Source organism: Microcebus murinus, chromosome 22, assembly GCF_040939455.1.
Source record: "Microcebus murinus isolate Inina chromosome 22, M.murinus_Inina_mat1.0, whole genome shotgun sequence".
Lineage (NCBI taxonomy): Eukaryota > Metazoa > Chordata > Mammalia > Primates > Cheirogaleidae > Microcebus > Microcebus murinus.
Window position 1 is genome coordinate 19,120,477 of NC_134125.1, and position 19,548 is coordinate 19,140,024.

The following is a 19,548-nucleotide window of genomic DNA, read 5'->3' on the forward strand; positions in this document are numbered from 1 at the left end:
TCTGTCTTCAGTTAGCCTGATTCTATAGCCTTCCTCCCTGCCCGTTTCTAACTTGCTTTTAATATGCCATAGGTTCAAACAATTAAGGCCACAATTAAGGCCATTAATTGCAAAAGAAAAAAAAAGAGTCCCAATTAAGTTACCCCAAGTGAGAAGTAACTACACCTGGAACTGTAGGGTGGCCAGGATCTTGGCCACGTCAGCAGCTGTCTTGGTCTCTCTCCTGGTGTCTTTGCATCTGTCTCTCCACTCAGCTGTCCCCTCTCTGCTTATTCCCAGTGTTTGCACCTCTGCCACTCTGGCCTGCATGTGGCCATGCTGGACCCACTGACCTCGGCTTACATCATCACCTTCGGGCTCTTGCTGTAGTCGCAAAGACCTGATCTTGTCAAGACTTTCTAGAGTGATTCACGAGAATGGGCACCTGACTGCCAGCTCTCGGGGTTCTGGCCTCCCACCCACTGGCTGCCCATGTAGCCTGGGCCCTGTCCTTGCCTGGTCAGCTGCAGCCGGGAGAGTAGAGTCTTCAGCAGAAAACACAGTTGGCAGCTGGGCGCGGTGGCGCCTGTCTGCAGTCCCAGCTATTTGGTAGTCTGAGATGAGAGCATCACTTGAGCCCGGGGGTTCAAGGCTGCAGTGACCTATGATGCCACCACTGCACTCCAGCCTGGGCAGCAGAGCAGGACCTCATCTCTAAACACACACACCCCCACGCCACCACCAGGTTTTGCCTCTCGGCCCTCAGGGCTAGTCCTGGGTGGGTGGGCGGGTAGAAGGCACCGAGGTTGACTTTTTCATTCATCAAGCTGTTTGAATTTCTCACAGGGGCCAATGACATCTAAGTGAAAGGGCATAAGCTTTATTTTATGGACTTTTTAACACCTATTTTAACTTTCTGCTTGTTTATTTTCTTATTGGTTACATTCTGTTTATCACAACATAAACTCTTAGCAAATACTTGTGGAATGAATGACTTTTGAAATGATGGCTAAGATTGCCTTTTTTTCTTGATCATATGTCAATTTTATTTTACTTTTACATTTTTGGTTCAAAAAGAAAATGACAATACTTCAAAAAGCTCTCTGTATGAAAAAAAAAAAAAATCAGACTTTTGGCAAAATGCTGCCAGGCAAATCAGAATTGAAATTCCTTTACCTGTCCCAAATAACTAAAAGGGTAGACTTTGAGTTCTACTCCTAGGATTTAAAGTTATTTTGGAATTTTGAAACTTTTTCTTTAATATAAATATGTTGAGAATATTTATGTACTTAAGAATATTATTATTCCCTGAAGCCCAGATGCACAATTGCTACACATTTAATAAATATCTTGAGATTAGATGAAATTCATTTTAGAAGCAAAATGTTTCCTTAATGCCAACTTGTCCTTTTAATGTATTTGGATCCAGATGTTTGGCCTCATTTGCTGGAGTGGGTGCAGCATTAGCCCGTCAGTTCCCTGCTGTTTGCTGTTATTTAGTGGTAGTGGGGCCTGGAAGCGCACGTGCTCATCTGCAAAGTTGAAGAAAGGCTTTAAATTGGGAAAGGTACCAAACTGTGAGCCCTGTCCAGACATCTGAGGTTAAAAACTACAGAACAAAGTGACTATAAGTAAAGCATTAGAATCACAATATTCAAAAGTAGCTGCAATAGCTAAGAGCAGTCCTGCTTGTACCTGTGTTTCGTATTAGCTATCGACTGAGGTCCTGAAGCACATCTTCCCTGCACGTCTTCATTAAGGGCCATTGTCTCCTTCTAAGGAAGCATCCAGCAAAACATGTATTCCACAACTGCATATGCAAATTCTTTAACAGTAACTGAGAGCACAAATTGTGTTTCCCAGGGTAATAGGGACCACGCTGTTGTGCTCATAAATCCTTGCATTGTGCTTCATTAACTTTCATACGTAATCTTTAGATTATTGTACTAAAATAAAAGTCTGCTCTAACAGTAATAGCAGGGTACAATTCTTACATTGTTTCTTAAAAAATGGTAGAATTGCTTGGAATTGCTGTTACATTGACAAATCATTGTATAGTAGAAGCATAATAGATTTTGCTTCTTGTGTAATTGCAGCGTGAACCGCAGACCTCATTGGCTCCCAGGGCAGTGAGGCTCCCCGTAGTCTAGCGTGTTATAGGTGCCCCTTTCCGGGCTCTGCCCCCTTAGGAATACCGTCAGCAAAGACTAACGTTCTCAAGTCTCTAACACACAGATCCACTTTCAATTTGTGTCTTCTTAGTTTTAAAAATTCAGAGACTTAATGGCCAATATTTTATTAATATTTAGGCTTTTTATGTTGAGGTCCATAAATGGGCCTTTCATTTTCTTTTCCTATACGCTCTGTTTGTTTTAGCATTAAGAATAGCATCATGAAATGATTTGAATATCATTCATTATTTTCATATTTTCTAAGCAATTAGCTGGCCCCTAAAATTTGGTGAAGTTCATGTAAAAACATCTGAGCCTGATACTAGGAAGTTGGGGAAGGGCAAGGAGTTGTGGCTACCAGTTTAAAGTTTTTTTTAACTTCTTTCCCACCAATTTTTACATTTTATTCTTTTTTTCCCCAGAACTTTAACATCTTTTTCTAAAAGTTTATGTAATCTAATTTATTATTATACAGTTGCTGATAATACTTATCACTTGTTCCTAAATTTCTTATGAAAAATGAACAAGTTGTATGTTACAGCACTTTGTAGTCAAAATCGCCTAGACACCACCCCTGATTCTCATCCGTCACCTTACCTTGCTCATGGTGGTGCCACCGTCCTGCACGTGTTTCCTTCCTTCCCTGCACTTCTAGAAACCTCACCCGCGTGCCTCTGCCTGAACCACGGGAGATGTCGCTTGCATTTTCACATATATCGGCATAAACTTGTTCACAGTGTTTCCTTATTTTTCAGCCTCTGCTGCATGGTTAGTTACATCCCCTTTCGCTTGCCTTCTCTCTGTCTCTCCCCCCACCCCTGGGCCCCTTCCCCTCCTGTCCCTCTTGTCCCCTACCACACAGGATCAGCCTTCCCAGAAATTAGTATATTTGATTTCCCTTTTTGGCAAATTTGGCCCTTCTTGACTTACTTTTTCTTCTTTTGTCTCTGACCTTCTTAACTCCCTCCTTCCTTTTGTGTCCTGGTATATTGTTCTTTCTCTGACTTTCTGAACTGGTCGCCTGGCCCAGCAGCTTTTATTGTCTCCTAAAGTACGCGGCGCCTGTCCCTGTTGATTGGGTTTCTTGCAGTCACTTAATTTGAACATTACTCTTGAATATAAACATTTAGGGCTATAAACTTTCCTTTAAAATACTGTATCCCACTAATTTTTATAGAATTATAAATTAATCTTATTTTCAAGCTATCATAATTTATAAATTTCCTGAAAATAGCATGGAAGCAGAAATAAAAATAAGTGTGTATTTTATTTGATTCGGTGAAAGTGATTGTTTGGAGTCCCCTGTGCAAATTTCTAGGCTTGTATGGAACAAGTAAGACACACCTCTGTCATTAACAAAAGCCCAGAATCTCCCAGGGTGGCTCCGGAGCCGCCTCCCGATTTCGATGTGTAGTGTTTTCTCATTTCTAGTGTGACTTTTCCCATGGGTCATATGCGATTTAGTGCATTTTAAAACATCTAAGTGACTGGCAACTTTCTGGTTATCTTCTTGTAATTGATGTCTAACTTAATTGTACTGAGTTCTGATCATGTGGTAGTATCGGTGCTAATTCTTCAGTATTTGCTGAGACTTGTTACCTGGCCTATATGTGGTCTGTTTTCATAACATGGTCCGTGTGTGCATGTGAAGAATGTGGATTCACTATCAGAGCACATGTTCTCTACAACTCCATCCCATCAACCTGCTTGCTGAACTGTTTAAACCTACCATATGCTTTCTAAGTTTTTGTCTGCTTCATCTATTGATTATTGAGAGTAGTGGGTTAAAATCTCCCATCACGATAGTGTGTATTTTTCCAAACTTGTAGGTCTGCCAGATTTTCCTTTATGAATTTTGAGGCTATCTAGTTAGCTGCACACAAATTTAGAATTTTGCCTTTTTGCTAAGTTTATCCTTAGGGAAATGATCTTGTTTATTAGTGCCTTTTTTTTTTTTTTGAGACAGAGTCTCGCTTTGTTGTCCAGGCTAGAGTGAGTGCCATGGCGTCAGCCTCGCTCACAGCAACCTCAAACTCCTGGGCTCAAGCGATCCTCCTGCCTCAGCCTCCCCAAGTAGCTGGGACTACAGGCATGCGCCACCATGCCCGGCTAATTTTTTCTATATATATCTTAGTTGGCCAATTAATTTCTTTGTATTTATAATAGAGACGGGGTCTCGCTCTTGCTCAGGCTGGTTTCGAATTCCCGACCTCGAGCAATCCGCCCGCCTCAGCCTCCCAGAGAGCTAGGATTACAGGCGTGAGCCACCGCGCCCAGCTTATTAGTGCCTTTTAACATCTATTTTGATCATCCTTTTACTGTCAACCATTTGGGGCCTCTGTGCTTTGGTGGTTTTTTTTTTATTTGTTTGTTTTTTGTTTTTTTTCAAATAGCATATAGCTTTCTAAAGAGCACATGGCATATTCCTCCAGGACAGCTCTGCTTTTTGTTTAGTTCACTTACATTATAATGATTACTGATAATTTTATTTCTTTCTTCTTATTTTATACTTATCCTGCCCTTTAAATTTTGTTTGTTGTTGTTTCTTTTTCTATTCCTTTAGATTGACCAAGATTTAAAAAAAAAATTAATGTATTTCTCTTCCATTAACTAGTTTGGAAATATAACCTTCTATTTCTGTGTGTGTGTGCATGATTTACATATTAATGTATTATAATAGATTAACTTATTCTATTATTTTTTTCTTTTGAGACAGAGTCTCACTTTGTTGCCCAGGCTAGAGTGAGTGCCATGGCATTAGCCTAGCTCACAGCAACCTCAATCTCCTGGGCTCAGGCGATCCTCCTGCCTCAGCCTCCCGAGTAGCTGGGACTACAGGCATGCACCACCATGCCTGGCTAATTTTTTTTTTTTTTGTATATATATTTTTAGTTGGTCAATTAATTTCTTTCTATTTTTGGTAGAGACGGGGTCTTGCTCAGGGTGGTTTCAAACTCCTGACCTCGAGCAATCTGCCCGCCTTGGCCTCCCAGAGTGCTAGGATTACAGGCGTGAGCCACCACGCCCGGCCTTAACTTATTCTAAAAATAATCTACTCTATCTTCCCAAACTTACAGCACTTGGAAGTCCATTGTTTTACATGTTATTGCCTAGGTATTTTGTATCGTTACCCAAATGAGACATTACTCTTTGTTACACAGTATTTGTTTCGATTTATTCACAGTTGCCTAGTTCTTCACTGTTCCTTCATGCTCTCACACTTTCTGAAATACTTACTTGGAAGTTTCTTTAGCTATAAGGATCTAGTGGTGATGAACTGTGTTTTTGTCTTAACAATCGTCCAGCTGTGGAATTTTCTGGCCCTCCAACTAGGGGTCAGCCGTCTAAACTACCCGTCCCCCGCCAGAGGGACTGGGGCCTCGGGACCAGAGAGGGACAGCTCTGCTGTGCGCGTCTCGTGCTCGCCAGCTGGCGCGTGGCGTCGCCGCTCACAGACGATGACACTCCAGACGAGGGGAGAACGTGCTCGTTGCTGGCACATGACCACTCGCACTGCAAAGAAACCTAGAGAGCGTGGAACGTGCATAGAAAGCGATTCAGATACAGCACTTAGAACTGAGGGAATTCATGCTTTAATAGACACTGAAATCACAAAGGAAGAAGGCCAAGTGCCTTAGCAATCTCAATAAAAATATGAAGTTCTTTTTACATGGTAAACTTCGTAATATAAAAAGTTTAATGCCATCTGGAAACTGTGTAATTTACAAAAAAGTCCACATAGGCCAAAGACGGCCGACGCTGCATACAAGGAACGTGACTGCCAAGCGGGGGTGTCTGGGGAGGGGCGGGCCCACGGGTGTCCTGACGCGGGACATCTCTGAAGGATCCGGCACGAGGGCCCAGTTCACAAACCACATGTACACTCATTTTAGATAAAACAACAAAATATGTGATGAAAATTATACAATTCTTACTTTTTGCCTACTTACTAAAAGCAAGCCAGATCGTTGCGTGGTATTTTTCCAGCCTGAACTGAAAGTATCAAGGCTACGGGCCCCTGTGGGTCTCGCGCGCGGGGCTGGGAGGCAGAGGGGCGTGCGGGGCCGGGCCTTGCCGTGGCCGGCCAGCCTGCCGGGCCGCTGGGACAGGCGGGAGCAGGCGGGTAGTGTGGGTGGCGCCTTGTCTCCTGCTGAAACCCGCACGTGTCGGTGTGAACCATGAGCTTTTAAAAACGGGATTGAGAACTATTTCATTTTGCTGCACATCAATTAATCAAAATAGATCAAAATATATTTTTAGTGGCTAATTTTCTCTTGGTATTTTGACTAGTTAAAAATCATTAAAGTAGGGAAGTCGTTCACTGGTAAGAATGGAGATAGCGTCTGCTCCCTCCATCTGCGGCCATGCCAGGGTTTCTAAGAGCGAGCTGCACTGCCTGTCTTCCGAGTACCTGCCTCTGTTGGAGCGGGGCAGGGCGGCGCACTGCAGCTTCCTGAGCTAAAAGGAAACGTATCCAATGCTTGCTTCACAAAATATTTTTGTAAATATTACCCACACCTGTTGACTCCTCCCAAGTGGTGCAAAGAGCCAGTGGCTCTGCAGGAGCCCTTTGCTTTCACCCACGTGGCCTCAATGCTCGGGGTTCCCGGGCACGCCAGCCAGCGTGGCCCCACACGCCCTCTAGATGCAGAAACAAAATATTATCCAATTATGTTTTCTGTCCTGTATGGCAGGAGTCAGCAAACTTTTTCTTAAAAGACCAGGTACTAGATATTTTTGGCGGGGGGGGGGTGGGGTGGGGGGAGAAGAGGCAAAATCAAGAACAATATATAGGTCCTTATATAACCATTTAAAAAGGTAAAATCCATTCTTAGCTCATGGCCGTAAAAAAACAGACGGCTGACCGGATTTAGCCTGTGGGTCATAGTTGCCAACCCCTGATCTATACAAAGAAACCTTTGTGAATCATACAATCGCTCATAATTTTAAGTGCATACTTTTTACAGTGTAGCCTGAAAAATTCACTTTGATTTTATGATTTTACATCCATTTCAGTCGTACAGAAACACCAAGACTGAGAATAACATAAAGAAGCGGCGACTCTACAGTGATCTTTAGATTGGGCCTATCATTTTATCACCTTTGTTTTCCCTTCATTGAAACTTATATCTAGAACAAAAAAAAAATCACATATACCATTTGGCTCTTCAATATGAAACCTAAACAACAGTGTACCTAGGACTGAAACCAGGCCAGAGTCCGCGAGGCCCCCTAGCTGGGTTGAAGCACAGGCAGCGGCGGGGGCGGCGGGGGTGTTGGCGAGGGGGCAGGTCGGGACCCCGGCCTTCACGCCAGGGATCCTTGGCACTTGGGAAAGAGGCTGCGAGAGCTTTGCTGAGAAAGGGACAGCCTAACCGTCCGCATGTGGAGTTAGAAATTTGAGGTTTATTTTTTATTGTTGAGGACCTGATTTTGCTAAATGCACAGTGCTATGAATTTGGCTTTCATTTGCTACACTGGTATTTTTATTACCATTTGTTCCCTACTAACGTAAAGACACTCTCATAGTTGCTTGTTTCTTTATAAAATACTTCTATTTTTAGTGTTGGGATCAGGGTTAGAATGGGACATCCTTATTGTTGGCTGTTGGGTTAAACAAAATATCTCTATGATGTAGCTCAGGACAACACAAACTGGATAAATAGCATCCTTTTTTCTTTGCAGAGGAGTACACTGAGGAGCAGGTGAAATGGTCAGTGTGTGCTTTTAAAGTGACATACTACCCAAGGCTAAAACTCCACCTGGGGGTCTTGATGTAAGTAAGTGTCCCTCCTGCCAGGCCCTTCATGTTCACCCCATGTGTTCCTGGTGTCCTGGGCCAGGTGGCTGCCCAAGCTTGTGTGATATAACTTCACAGTGAGGGTGACAGGATTTTAATTTTAGAATCACCTAAAAGATACTTATTTTGGCGGGGCATAGTGGCTCACGCCTGTAATCCCAGCACTTTGGGAGGCCAAGGCAGGAGGATCACTTGAGTCCAGGAGTTTAAGACCAGCCTAGGTGACATAGTGAAACCTCATCTCTATAAAAAAATATTTAAAACTTGGCCAGGCATGGTGGCATGTGCCTGTAGTCCCAGCTACTGGGGAGGCTGAGGCAGGAGGATCACTTGAGCCCAGGAGTTTGAGGCTGTAGTGGGCTATGATGACACTACTGCACTCTAGCCTGGGTGACAGAATGAGACTGTCTTTCTAAAAAAATGAAACAAAACCGACTTATTTAAATTCTCCAACTAAACTTAGTACTAATGTGGTTTTTAGCATTTCATTTCTTTATTAAAATAAATTAATGGTTACCTCTAATTAGCCTATTCCCTTGTCTTGCCCCAAGCTGGCGACGACTGAAGTCTACTGTCAGAGCTGCAGGGAAAGCCCACCTCATCGCGTTCCTCAGCTAGCAGTGATGCAGCAGAGGCCCCTGCTTCTCAGGGTGCAGATGCTAGTCTTCCGCGGTGGGCAGGGGCTTGTCCTTCCACCGCAGGCGCAAGGGGACGCCAGCCATGGGGAAGAGGAGCGTGTAGCTCATGGAGGTGGGTGCTGGGACCGTGGGAACCTAGCAGTGGGTTTAGATAGAAGAGGTCTGAGGGGCCTGGAGCTGGGAAAAGAGAGTAAAATTAAGCAGGTAATAAAAGAGAATAGGAGCTTAAAAGGCTAGATTCTGGTTAAATCTAGTTAGCCAAGGGATTTTTTTTCTTTTTTTCTTTTTTTTTTTTTTGCTTATAAGGAAATAGTAATTTCAACCTTTTCCTCCAAGCTTGACAATTACTTATTGATGACTATTCAAAATTTGACATTTTAAAAAACTTTTTGAGCTTTTAAAAATAATAGCTATAAATGCAAAGTACTGTTGATAATAAAACCAAGTTGTTCATCCATGTACAAAAAAGGTCAATGTTTTAAAAGCACAAAGTTGCATTTTAAATCACAATTGCATAGTTCTAAAATGCCTGGATAAGAGTTACATAAATCTTTTAAGAAAATTCAAGTTTGGTTGCCAGTGGGGCCCACAGGTGTTTGCGGAGCCCGCTAGGGCAGCGCAGCTGAGGGTGCAGCGCGGCCGCGGCGTGAATTATTGCGTCGCTGCGGTGATGGCACACCGTCGTGTGACCAGAGTTGCTACCATTTCATTACAGATCATTGGCAGTTTTTAAACCATTATTCTGTTTTTGGCTATAGGATTCAACTTAGATTTTATATATCCCACCCCAACCAGCACCTGAAAGCCTTAAGAAAGCTCCATTTGTATTTCTGTGTATAAAAGGTACTGCGTATACACCTCTTAGCAAAATATGTGCTCCCCTCCTCTCCCCACCCCAGAACCGTGACCGTTTTTGTACAAAATCCTGTTGAAGAATCCTGTCAAAGATGAGAAGCAGGGAGTTCAAAGGTAAACATTTGGTGAAGTGTGTAGAAAATTCCACGAGCCTCCTGCACTGACCCACAGAAGTCCTGGCTTTTGGTGAATGTGGCCCAGAGGTCCAGAGAAGCCACCAGTGTGTGCGTGGTAGCCTGTGGCATGGTGGCGCCCCTCACCCACTGAGCACGCCCTGGCGAGGTGGCGCCGGTGGCCGTGCGGGCTGATGCACTGAGGCGCGGGAACAGGCCGGAGTGAGAGCCAGGCCCGTCTGTGGGCTGCTGCACTCTGAGTCGCTGGGTATGGAAGATGCCTTAGCATTTGGAAGAAGGAAAAAATCTTCCTGGGGACAGGAACTTGTAGCCGTTTCCAGAAGGAAGTCTCAAAGGGCGCGTGGGGACTCCAACAGGAGGGCTGGGGGGCAGTGGCAGCGTGCTCAGCGTGGTGGTCTCGGTGCGCCAGTGGCCGTTGGGGGGCGCCTCCTCGCGTTGCTGCAAAGACAGCTCCTTAAGTTCAAGCTTATCTACTCCTTCCTCTTTCTTGTTGTGCCGCGGTGACAGATTTAATAGACTGAGGACATCTCTTTTGGAAGTCGTCGTTCCGGGCGTCCCACGGAAGATTTTCACGGGTCCTGTGGGGTGCTGGGCTGTGCTCTGCCAAAACATCTTCAGGTTGTGCACGGCCTGCACCTTCTCGTCAATGGCTGCCATCTTCAGCTTGTCCACGTCGGGGGCGTCAGCGGGGCTCGAGCGAGCGGAACCGGCCGAGGAGTAGGAGAGAGCTGGGGACGGGGCGCTGCCAGCAGGAGACTGATGGCCAGAGCTTGGGGACATGTTCCTTGGCGATTTGGAGATGTGGGCACTGTACGGAGAGCTGGGATACTTCAGTTTGAAGAGAGGCTGGTCGGTGAGGGAAGTCTGGGAGTCGGAGCCGGGCGACGGCCGGCCGCTGTGCGGGCCCAGGCTGTCCCTGGCGGCCGTCTCGGAGGCGGTGGGGCTGCTGTACCCGGAGCTCACCTTGGGGAGGGATGAGCTCCTGGCGGGGGGCTTTGGTTTGACGGTGACCGGCGACGGCTGGCTCTTCTGATGGGAGAGGACCGGCCTGCTGAACGCGCTGGTCTCCGAGGCCCGGAAGACGGCGGCGCTGGTGGGCCCGGGGAGGCCGCCCTCGCGCGCCTGGCCGCCGCCCCTCTGCAGACGCTCCACCGCCAGGAGGTGGCTCTGCGTCTCCTCCAGGATCTTCTGGGCTAGCTCCTGCGGATCGAGCTTCGGGTTGCTCTCTTCCTGGGATTTCACGGTGCTGTCCGTCTCCGTGCTGGACTGGTCCGATTCCCCGGTGTCCGAGCTGGCCAGCTTGCCAACCTTTTGGAAGGGTGAGTTAGGGCTGGGAATGAGGGTCATTTTAGCTGGGGAATTTGGCGTGCTTACGCTCCCCTTGGAGCTCACCGAAACTTTTACGCCCCCGGCGGTCCCGGCTCGGGACTGTTTGTGATCTGGCGAGAAGAGAGTCGTCCTGCTTTCCTGGTAGGCCGCCAAAGGCTCGGTGCTGATGATGGAAAACCCTTCGTATTCTTCTTCCTCTTTGCTGCCCGAGGGCCGGGTCTGGGGGGACGGCTGGCTCCGGGGCAGGGTGGACCGCTGCGGGTACGCGGCACTCTTGGACCTGTCGTCCGGCCGTCCTCTGGGGCCGCCAGCCTCGGACCCCGCCTCGGGCTTGGAGACGAAGCTCATGGAGGAGGCGATGGAGCTCAGGCTGTACACGGAGATGGCGTCCGAGGCGACGCTGTCCGCGCCCGTGGGGGAGAAGGGAGGGTGCTGGTAGCCCAAGGGCAGGGCGTGGGAAACGGACTGGGCCGAGGCCAGGGACTCCAGCGAGGACGAGCTGTCGAGGCTGAGGCGCTTGGGTAGCTCGGTGGAATCTAAGCACAAAACAGGAGTGCCCACAGGGCAGTTAGAACGCTATATGGTTTTGATTTTTCTTTCAAAATCACAAACCATCATTATAGGCATAGACACTAGCAAAGAACTAGTGCAAGTGCTACTCGTATGTATTATTTGAATTAATCTTACAATCCTGAAAATACAGCCTTGTTGGAAAAAGTGGTAAACTGTACAGAGGGACAAAACACCGAGGCAAGCTTAGTTACACCTCCACCGACTCTGCCTGTCCCTAGTCTGTTCCCTGCTGCATGGGGTGGGGCCGCAGAGAGACCCCACGTCTGTCCTCCTGCTCCAGGCAGGGCTGCCTGTGCTCCTGGGACTGGCTCTTCGCTCAGCTGGGCCTGTGAGCAACCGGCGACGTCCCCTGTCCTGAGCCCACACCCGCTGTCCTCTCCAGCCCTGTGCTGCCAAACCCCTCAGGAGTTGTCCACGCGCTCTCGGAACTGCGTTTCCTCCTAACCTATCCGCCCAGGCTGTTGTCCCCACCTGTTCTTGTAAAGGTCCCCAGTGAGGTCCACGCTGCCAGATCCAGTGTCCACTGCTCAGTCCTGCCCTCACCACTCCTTCCCAGGCCACAGTCGTCTTCCCCTCTGACCTGGCCGGGCGGGCTGTGACTGTGTCTGAACGCGTCTGCGATGGAACTCAACCCATTCCTCCCGCCACTTGCCTCCCTCAGCCAAAGGCAATCCTGCTCTAGCCGTTGTTCCAGAGCGCGGGAGACCCCTTTGACCCTTTCTGTCGTGATGCACGCCCTTCAGCGGATCCTGTTGGCTCTGCCTGCAAACCATGGCCCCTGCCGGACCCTTCACTCTGCAGCCAGCTTGGCCCTTGAGAACACGGGTCACACTGGGTATGCCCCCAGGCCCACGTGACCTGGGCTCCTGCTCCTGTTAGGCCCCGCAGAGGACGGGCACAGTCACCACGTCCTATCTGCTCTGCTGTGACCCTCTCACCTTCTAGTGCCCTACCCTGCTTTACTTTTCCTCCTGGGCCTGTCAGCCCCTCGTACACGCTACATACATTGTGACTGCCTCCCCCGCTGACTGTAAGTCCCAGGAGAGCAGGGGGTTTCTGTTTACTGCTCTTGAGCAGTCCCTGACACATGCACACAAAAAACGTGTATTCTCTTTCCTTCCCCTGCCCAAGACGCACGTGCTGGTCCAGCCCGGGGGCGTGGCCGCGGCGGCGCCTTACCGAAGAGAGACAGCAGGGACTGGAGCGCGAAGTGCATGGTCCGGCGGTTGGCTTGCTTCCCGGTCTTCAGGATTACTTCCTCCTGCCCAACTTCACAGAGATCAAAACCTGGAGGAGCAAAAAGTATAAGCATCTGCTTCCTCAAGGAAGATCTCACATCCTGGCCGTGATGAGCGCTGGAGGGCTCCCGGCACCATTTCATGGGACACTCGCAGCCCCCGCCCGGCCTGGGCCGCTCCCTGTGCGCGTGCGGTCAGCTGTGTGAATGGACAGGGCCAGGCCGCCTCGCCTAGGACAGCTACTCGGTGCCACTCCCCCCGCCCCTTCACAGGACACTGTGGACTGTGTTCTTGAGAGCTGGGGACCAGGACTTAGGCTCATTAATATTTTGTTGTTGTTCCATTCTCTCTCACAGGAGACAGTCTGCTTAAAGACTGTCCAGGACAAAAACTAGCCACCTGGTCCAGCATCAGGACGGATAATTAAGGCTGGTGCGTGGAAAGGGTTGGAAGGCTCTCAAAGGCGAGGTCAACGTCTTCATCCGTGTTCAGCATCACCACTGTGGGCTTTCCAGTGAGCTCCGACCACGGAGAATCTGCGTTCCTGGCTGAACCGCTCTGCAGGGCCCTGCTGCCTCTGCCAGAGCCCAGGGGTGCTGCGCCCGGCTCTGACGATTCTAATGAGACCGACAGTGGGTACAACAAAGGGCGCCGAGCTAACGAGCTGTCGACACGGCACTCAGACCTATTCAGAGACGTTACAGAGCACCAGCAAGCACGTCTCCCTGGGGAGACGCCAAACACAGACACCGTGGCCAGTGACAGGTCCGTGTCCACAGACAGGGACCAACAAGCAAGAATTTAGGGCCTGAAGGTCTTCAGCATTGACAGTCTTTACTCAGGCTCCCTTGGCAGATCTCTGAGCTCCACCCGAAGCTGTGCAGGACGCCTGGTGCTGAGGCCCCGGGGACAGGGCACCTATGATGGGAAAATAACAGGGACCTGTGTACACAGTGCTGTCGGCAGCGTGCCATGGCTGCACAGCTGAGCATCGTCACCCGAGGAGCAATCTGTGCCCTGCCAACCTCCGCCCCCGTCTCCTCTCTCCATCCTTCCTTCCTGTTCTCACTCCGGATTCCGATACTGGTCTGGCGCTATCATTCCCTTTAGCATTAGGTTCACTGGAGGAGCCACTCGGCATTCTGGCCACTATGGGACATTTTCCTCTCTGAAAGCAAGAGGAAGGTTTCAGAGAATTCAGCATTTAATAAACATAGTTTCCATTGGAAACCTCTGCTATTTTTTTGAGACAGAGTCTCACTCTGTCACCTGAGCTAGAGTGCCGTGGCATCAGCCTAGCTCACAGCAACCTCACACTCCCGGGCTCATGCGATGATCCTCCTGCCTCAGCCTCCCAAGTAGCTGGGACTATAGGCATGCCCGGCTAATTTTTTTTTTATATATATATTTTTAGTTGGCCAATTAATTTCTTTCTATTTTTAGTAGAGACAGGGTCTTGCTCTTGCTCAGGCTGGTTTCGAACTCCTGACCTTGAGCAATCCGCCCGCCTCGGCCTCCCAGAGTGCTAGGATTACAGGGAAACCTCTACTTTTACCAAAATGATTTAAATCGGTGGCTTCGCTAAAACAGAGTCCTCTCAACCCCTGGTGACGCTGTGGTGAGTGTTGGTGGCGGGCGCCCACTGCCACCACCCGGCAGAGCCACTTGTCCAGATGCCAGGCCTGCGGGATGCCACTGTCCTCTCCCCACTCTCAGAGGGACTTCACGACTGTGAACATGTGCACACTGCCTCGCCCTCGAGCCTTGGTGGACACGGAAAGCGCGGAGCGGCACACGCGTGATCCCAGCACCAGGGCTAGGATTTTGGGGGCTTCCTTCTGGACTGTTCCCCTTGATACATCTGACAACGGAGCGCACACATGGGGAGGGGCTCCGGCCCCGTGTGAGGAAGGAGCTTCCTTTACACAGAAAGGCCCTGGCTTTGTGCTCCTGCTGGCTCGCCTGCGTCCCTGGCCCCAAGTAGCCTGTCACAGAAGTGAAGACAGAGCCACCTTGGGCGCAAATTGGCCTTTCTCACTCCTGCCTCCATTGGCTACTGGCCACGTTGATTCAGGTATAAATTTACTATGTTTACACCAAGAAGACCATGATTTAGATCCGCAAGAGAAAGAAAACAAGAAGTCCAGCTCTTAAAGGATGCGGCCTCTAACCTAGGGGTCGCAGAGCCCCATGGGGCTTTGTGGGTTCCTCCTTTCCCTTCAAAAGACACACGGTGTCTGAAAACAAATGGAGCCAGCCCAAAGCCAAGGGGTGCTGGGAAAGGTCACATGACGAGGTTAGACAAGGTGGCCCAACACAGAATACCCGCGCTTCACAAGCGGGAAGAAAAACTCCTTTCTAAGGCCTCGCTACCCTGCCGCCTCCCTGCACAGCGAGTCAGACTGCCTGCTCCCACGGCCGTCGCTTCCCTCGCGTTAAACTGCAGAGGCTTCCTCTGGCCTCGGCCCCAGAACCTGCCCTCCGCTCCCAGCCAGGCCCCGGCCCCTGGCTCCCTCCGCGCACAGCTGCTCCCAGCTCTTCCCACCTGTGCACACCCCAGTGCCCTGAGGCCCGCCCCGGCTCCTCCCCCCTGGACGCATGGAGTCTGCTCGTGTTCTTCCACAGAACGCAGACTCGAGGAGGGCAGGGCTTTCCGTCTCTCGCCCACTGCTGCGTCTCCGTGCCTGCGACGTTGCCTGACGCCACAGTGTTGAGAAGAAAGCTGTGGAGTCAGTGGCTCCCAAGCACGTCACAGGCACTTCAGCGGGGCGGGAGGAGAGGCTCACAGCCTCCCACGTCCTATCGACAAACGCACCTGCCGACAGGGGACGACGACGTGGCAGTGCAGTGTCAGCATGTTACCAAGGACAGGAAGGGGCGAGCGAGCGCCCTGGACTGGCCACGGACGCTCTGTGGCCGGTCAGAGGTGGTTTCCTGGCAGTGTCCAGCAGCCAGTGACGGAGAGAGTGTTGAAACTATTATTCTACGACTCTAACTGTAATCTTCTTTAGCTCCTAATCATGCTTGACCTGCAGCGATGTTGGGATCCGGCAGATGCACATGAAGGCTTTGTGCGCAAACCAGAGAGACGGAGACCGTGCGGGGGAAATGGGACGGAGCTGAGGGCCATGCGGGAATCGCACTGAAGCACTAAAATCTTTAACTATTTTAAAATAATGAAATATCTAAGAAACCATGGAGATAAGACCCTTACCCAACAGAAACCAGGAGGAAAGACAGATTTAGAAAACTAGAATTAAAGAAACCCACAAAACCCAGGACACTCTGTCTTACCTAGAGCTGCCAGGAACTCGTGACATCCCGGGAGCCGCCACAGCTGGACGCTGATGGAGACCTGAATGGGGGCCGCCGCGAAGTCCTGCTCCTTCTCGCCGGCCTGGAACTGGACCAGCACCTGGTGGAGCTGAGGACGGAGCCCAGATGTGAGCCGCCCTGCCCGTCTGCTTCCCTCCAGCCCGAGTTACTCTCCTGTCACCTGTCATTGGCATCGCTAACAACCCCCTCACGCATGTAGGATTAGAGATTCTGTTTAAGGTGCCTTCGTACCTAGTGTCCTACTGTCCTCTCTGTGGGAAGCTCGTGGGGCAGCGGGACAAGAGGCTGTGTGGCCTCCTGGGGCCAGGATGGCGCAGTCGGGGTTCTGCTTCTGGCCTTGCATCGGGGCTTGGGGAGTGGAAGGGGCTGTGTTAGGGGACTGGTCGCCTCCCTCAGTTTATACTTAGTTATTTAAGTCATCTCTAGGATCTTGAAGTAAACGGTGAAGAGGAACCCGACATCACATCTCAGTGCCTCGGCACCCAAGGAAGAGCCCGTGTGGCCCATGTGGGTGTCCGTGGCCACCCACGTTTTAGATTTCTTGGTCTGTGACCTCAGGGGCCTTGTGTGGGTCCACAGGGTGTTACTCACTCACAGCTGGTTCTGCCCCTGCTGTTCTGGTGGAACTTAAAAGGTCAAGTCAAGGATGCAAGAAGGGCAGAGCAGGAGGGGAGCCAGAGCAGAGCAAGGGGCCGGGCCGCCGGAACTGGGCCCCAGCCTGAGCTGCGCAGCCCGCGTGGCTCCGGGAGCGCGTGCGTGCACACCGAGCTCAGCGTGCGCGGGGCCCTGGGGGTGGGCGGGTTGAGGGGCTCACCTGGCGACAGTTGCTACTTAAGAGTAGTACTCACCATTCCAACCATATTTTTAACAGCCTTCGGCCAGCAGATTATAAGAAAAAGAAAGAAAAAGAGAGAGAAAGAACAGAGTTTAGACTCAAGCACAGGCTGTTACGCAACACGAGCTGATCACTGCTTTAGGAAGCGCCACGCCAGGCCCGCGGCCCTGACCAGGAGGGGAGCGGAGCGAGAGTCAGCAGGGGACACACAGGAAACGAACAGCCACACCAGGCCAAACGTGCGCGGTTGAGGGGCTCGGGTCAGGGTCAGCCAGGCCCTGCCCTTCCTGCCAGCAGAGGCTCGAGCGGGAAGGGGCACGACAGGGCGTCACAGGCCGCTCTGTGAACCAGACAGCGAGTCAGGGAAGGCTCACCAGCGGCCGCCACTAGTGGCCTCAGGACCCCCCTGGGCTGACAGTGCGTCAGGCAGGAAGTCCTGTGCTCTCACCAGAGGCAAGAATTTAAGCAACTGGTTTTTTTTGACTCTCAGCCTAGCCCTGCAAATGTAATGCAATTCTTGCTTTCTCCTTCCACAGAACGCAGTCCTCTAGGCACCCTGGGTTCAGGATGCTTGTTTCAATAAGCAGTGTTCTGGAAGTATCTTCCTGATGCTATCCGACAAGAGGTGTAACACACTTACTGCAAAATGAGCAGGAACTCAGAGGAGGAGACAGGTCACCGAGTGGTTCTATGTTACAAATCCAGGTGGGAACAGCCCGGGCTCAGAGCAGGCTCCTGGCACCACTCAGAGCGCAGAGGTGAATCCTAGACGGAGCGGCTGCAGCTCCACATAGAAATATGTCCGCTTAAAATGAAACCTGCTGACAAGTATGTCTAATGACAATGTATGCTACTTTCCCAAATTGTCACAGTCTAACAAGAGCTGAAAACATCGCTCTGTGCTCCTCAAGGGCTGCTCCAGCCTCCAGAAGCATGCGGATTCAGGCTGCCCTGGGGCTTGTTCCAGACCCTCACTGGCCAGGGTGGAGTCACCAGGGAGTCTGCGAAGGGCCTGGGTGATGCCAAGAATTAGAATCCTCGAATTCCAGAATTAGATCTACGTTTTCCTAAAATAAAGCCCATCTGCAAACACTACTAGAGTTGGCCGTATGTTCGCAGCTGTGCCTCGTGACCATTTTGTTTCAAGCATGGTGCGTACTGCGACCGGAGCGTGGGTGCAGTTCGCCCGTGGCCGTGCCGGTGCGCTCGCCACGCTCCTGCTGGCTTACGGGAGGGGCCGTGACGCCTGCCAGTCAGCTGAAAAGGCTGGGGGTGGGGATGACAAGGGATAGGAGACCACTGCACGGAGAGTTCAGGAAATGCCCTGGACTACAGGTGACAGGGGCCCGAGAGCATCTTCTGAAGGCCCTCGACTCCCCGGGCTCAGCCCCCAGAGAGAACACGGTGAGAATCTGCCCTCTGCGCCTAGCGCGTGCCAGGGAGGGCAGTTCCCTTACTCCCGGCCCTCGCCTCTTCTGATCGCAGAGGCCGGGAGAGCGCGTTCACTGCAGGCCCCTCCTTGCGGCCAAGGCTCTCTGCCTGTCCGCCTCGGCATGGCCCCCAGGCCCAGGCTCCACTTACCCGGCTGATGAGCTGCTCGCCCGTCTCCGAGGCGGTGATGAGCTTGCAGAGGGCTTGGAGGGCAGGATTGGGCAGACCTTAACCAAGAAAAAGGCAGCAGAAGTTATTCAGGGGCCTCTGCACCCACAATCCTACCACCATCCCAGGGGAATGTACCCAAAATACTCAGCATCAGTGAAATTTTCAAAAGCTCAGCACGCTGGCCGTGTGCGTCCCCGTGTGATTTGCAAGAGCACAGTGTGGTCTCTGAGGAAGGCGGGTGGCAGGGGGCGAGTCCTGACCCTGCCGCAGTCCTCTAGGTGGAGCCGAGTTCCCAGGACCCCACCTCGGGGCCCAGGCAGCACCAGTCCCTCCGAGTCACGCACCCAGCGTCCGCCTGGCCACGCGGCTTTGCCAGAGCCCCAGCTGCACGACAGCATGGACTGCAGCGTGTGCCAGTGCGACCTCATGCCGCCCGGGAAGGGCCGAGCTGAGCTGGCGCCTGCTGGGCACGGATGCCTCGCTGCTGCAGAGCAACGTCAGCTCACAGCACTGTTCCCCCATCAGCGCAGTCTGTGCCCGGCTCTCCTGGCCACTTCTCAGACACGCCCAGCCAGAGCCCCAGCACCCTCAGGCATGCAGGGGCTCCCGCCGCGCCCAAGCCCGCTGGCTCACCCAGCAGGGACTGGATGGTGCTGCTGCACTGCTGCAGCCGGTCGCCGGGGTCGGAGGTCGGAAAGAAGACCGCTGCCGGCAGGCCGCTGGCCGGCGGGTCCAGCCGGAAGCCCACGGCGGTGAGGAGGGCCTGCCAGCCGGGGATGCCGCCCACTTTGTTCTCCACGCTCTGCTGGGACGTGTACATGGCATTGCGCTGCCCGTTCTGGATGCGCTGCAGGGACTTCTCCACCTGGAGGGCAACGGGCGTGAGTCAGAGACCGGCCAGCCTGGTTTCTCTCGGTGTGGCCTTGAGGGCACACAGAGCCACGGGGTGAAGCGGGGCTGACTGCTGCCACCCAGGCGGCCCATGTGACCAGGCCTCAGGACACAATGCTGGGCATTTTGCATGGTGTGCAGACGGGAAGGATTTGCCATCGGAGCCA

General features: G+C 51.4%; 1 protein-coding gene across 2 annotated transcripts in view; it reads right to left on the reverse strand.

Moving 5' to 3' along the window:
• Positions 1-5,720: 5,720 nt before the first annotated feature.
• TTC28 (tetratricopeptide repeat domain 28) overlaps positions 5,721-19,548 on the reverse strand; it is a 623,216-nt gene continuing 609,388 nt past the window's right edge. For both annotated transcript variants that reach the window (XM_012763803.2, XM_075996660.1), the window contains 5 exons: positions 19,124-19,355; positions 18,470-18,546; positions 16,012-16,141; positions 12,659-12,766; positions 5,721-11,442 (listed from right to left, as the gene is read on the reverse strand). In XM_012763803.2, coding sequence (XP_012619257.2) covers positions 9,839-11,442; positions 12,659-12,766; positions 16,012-16,141; positions 18,470-18,546; positions 19,124-19,355 — 2,151 coding nt within the window. In that variant the 3' untranslated portion in view covers positions 5,721-9,838. The remainder of the gene's footprint in view (positions 11,443-12,658; positions 12,767-16,011; positions 16,142-18,469; positions 18,547-19,123; positions 19,356-19,548) is intronic.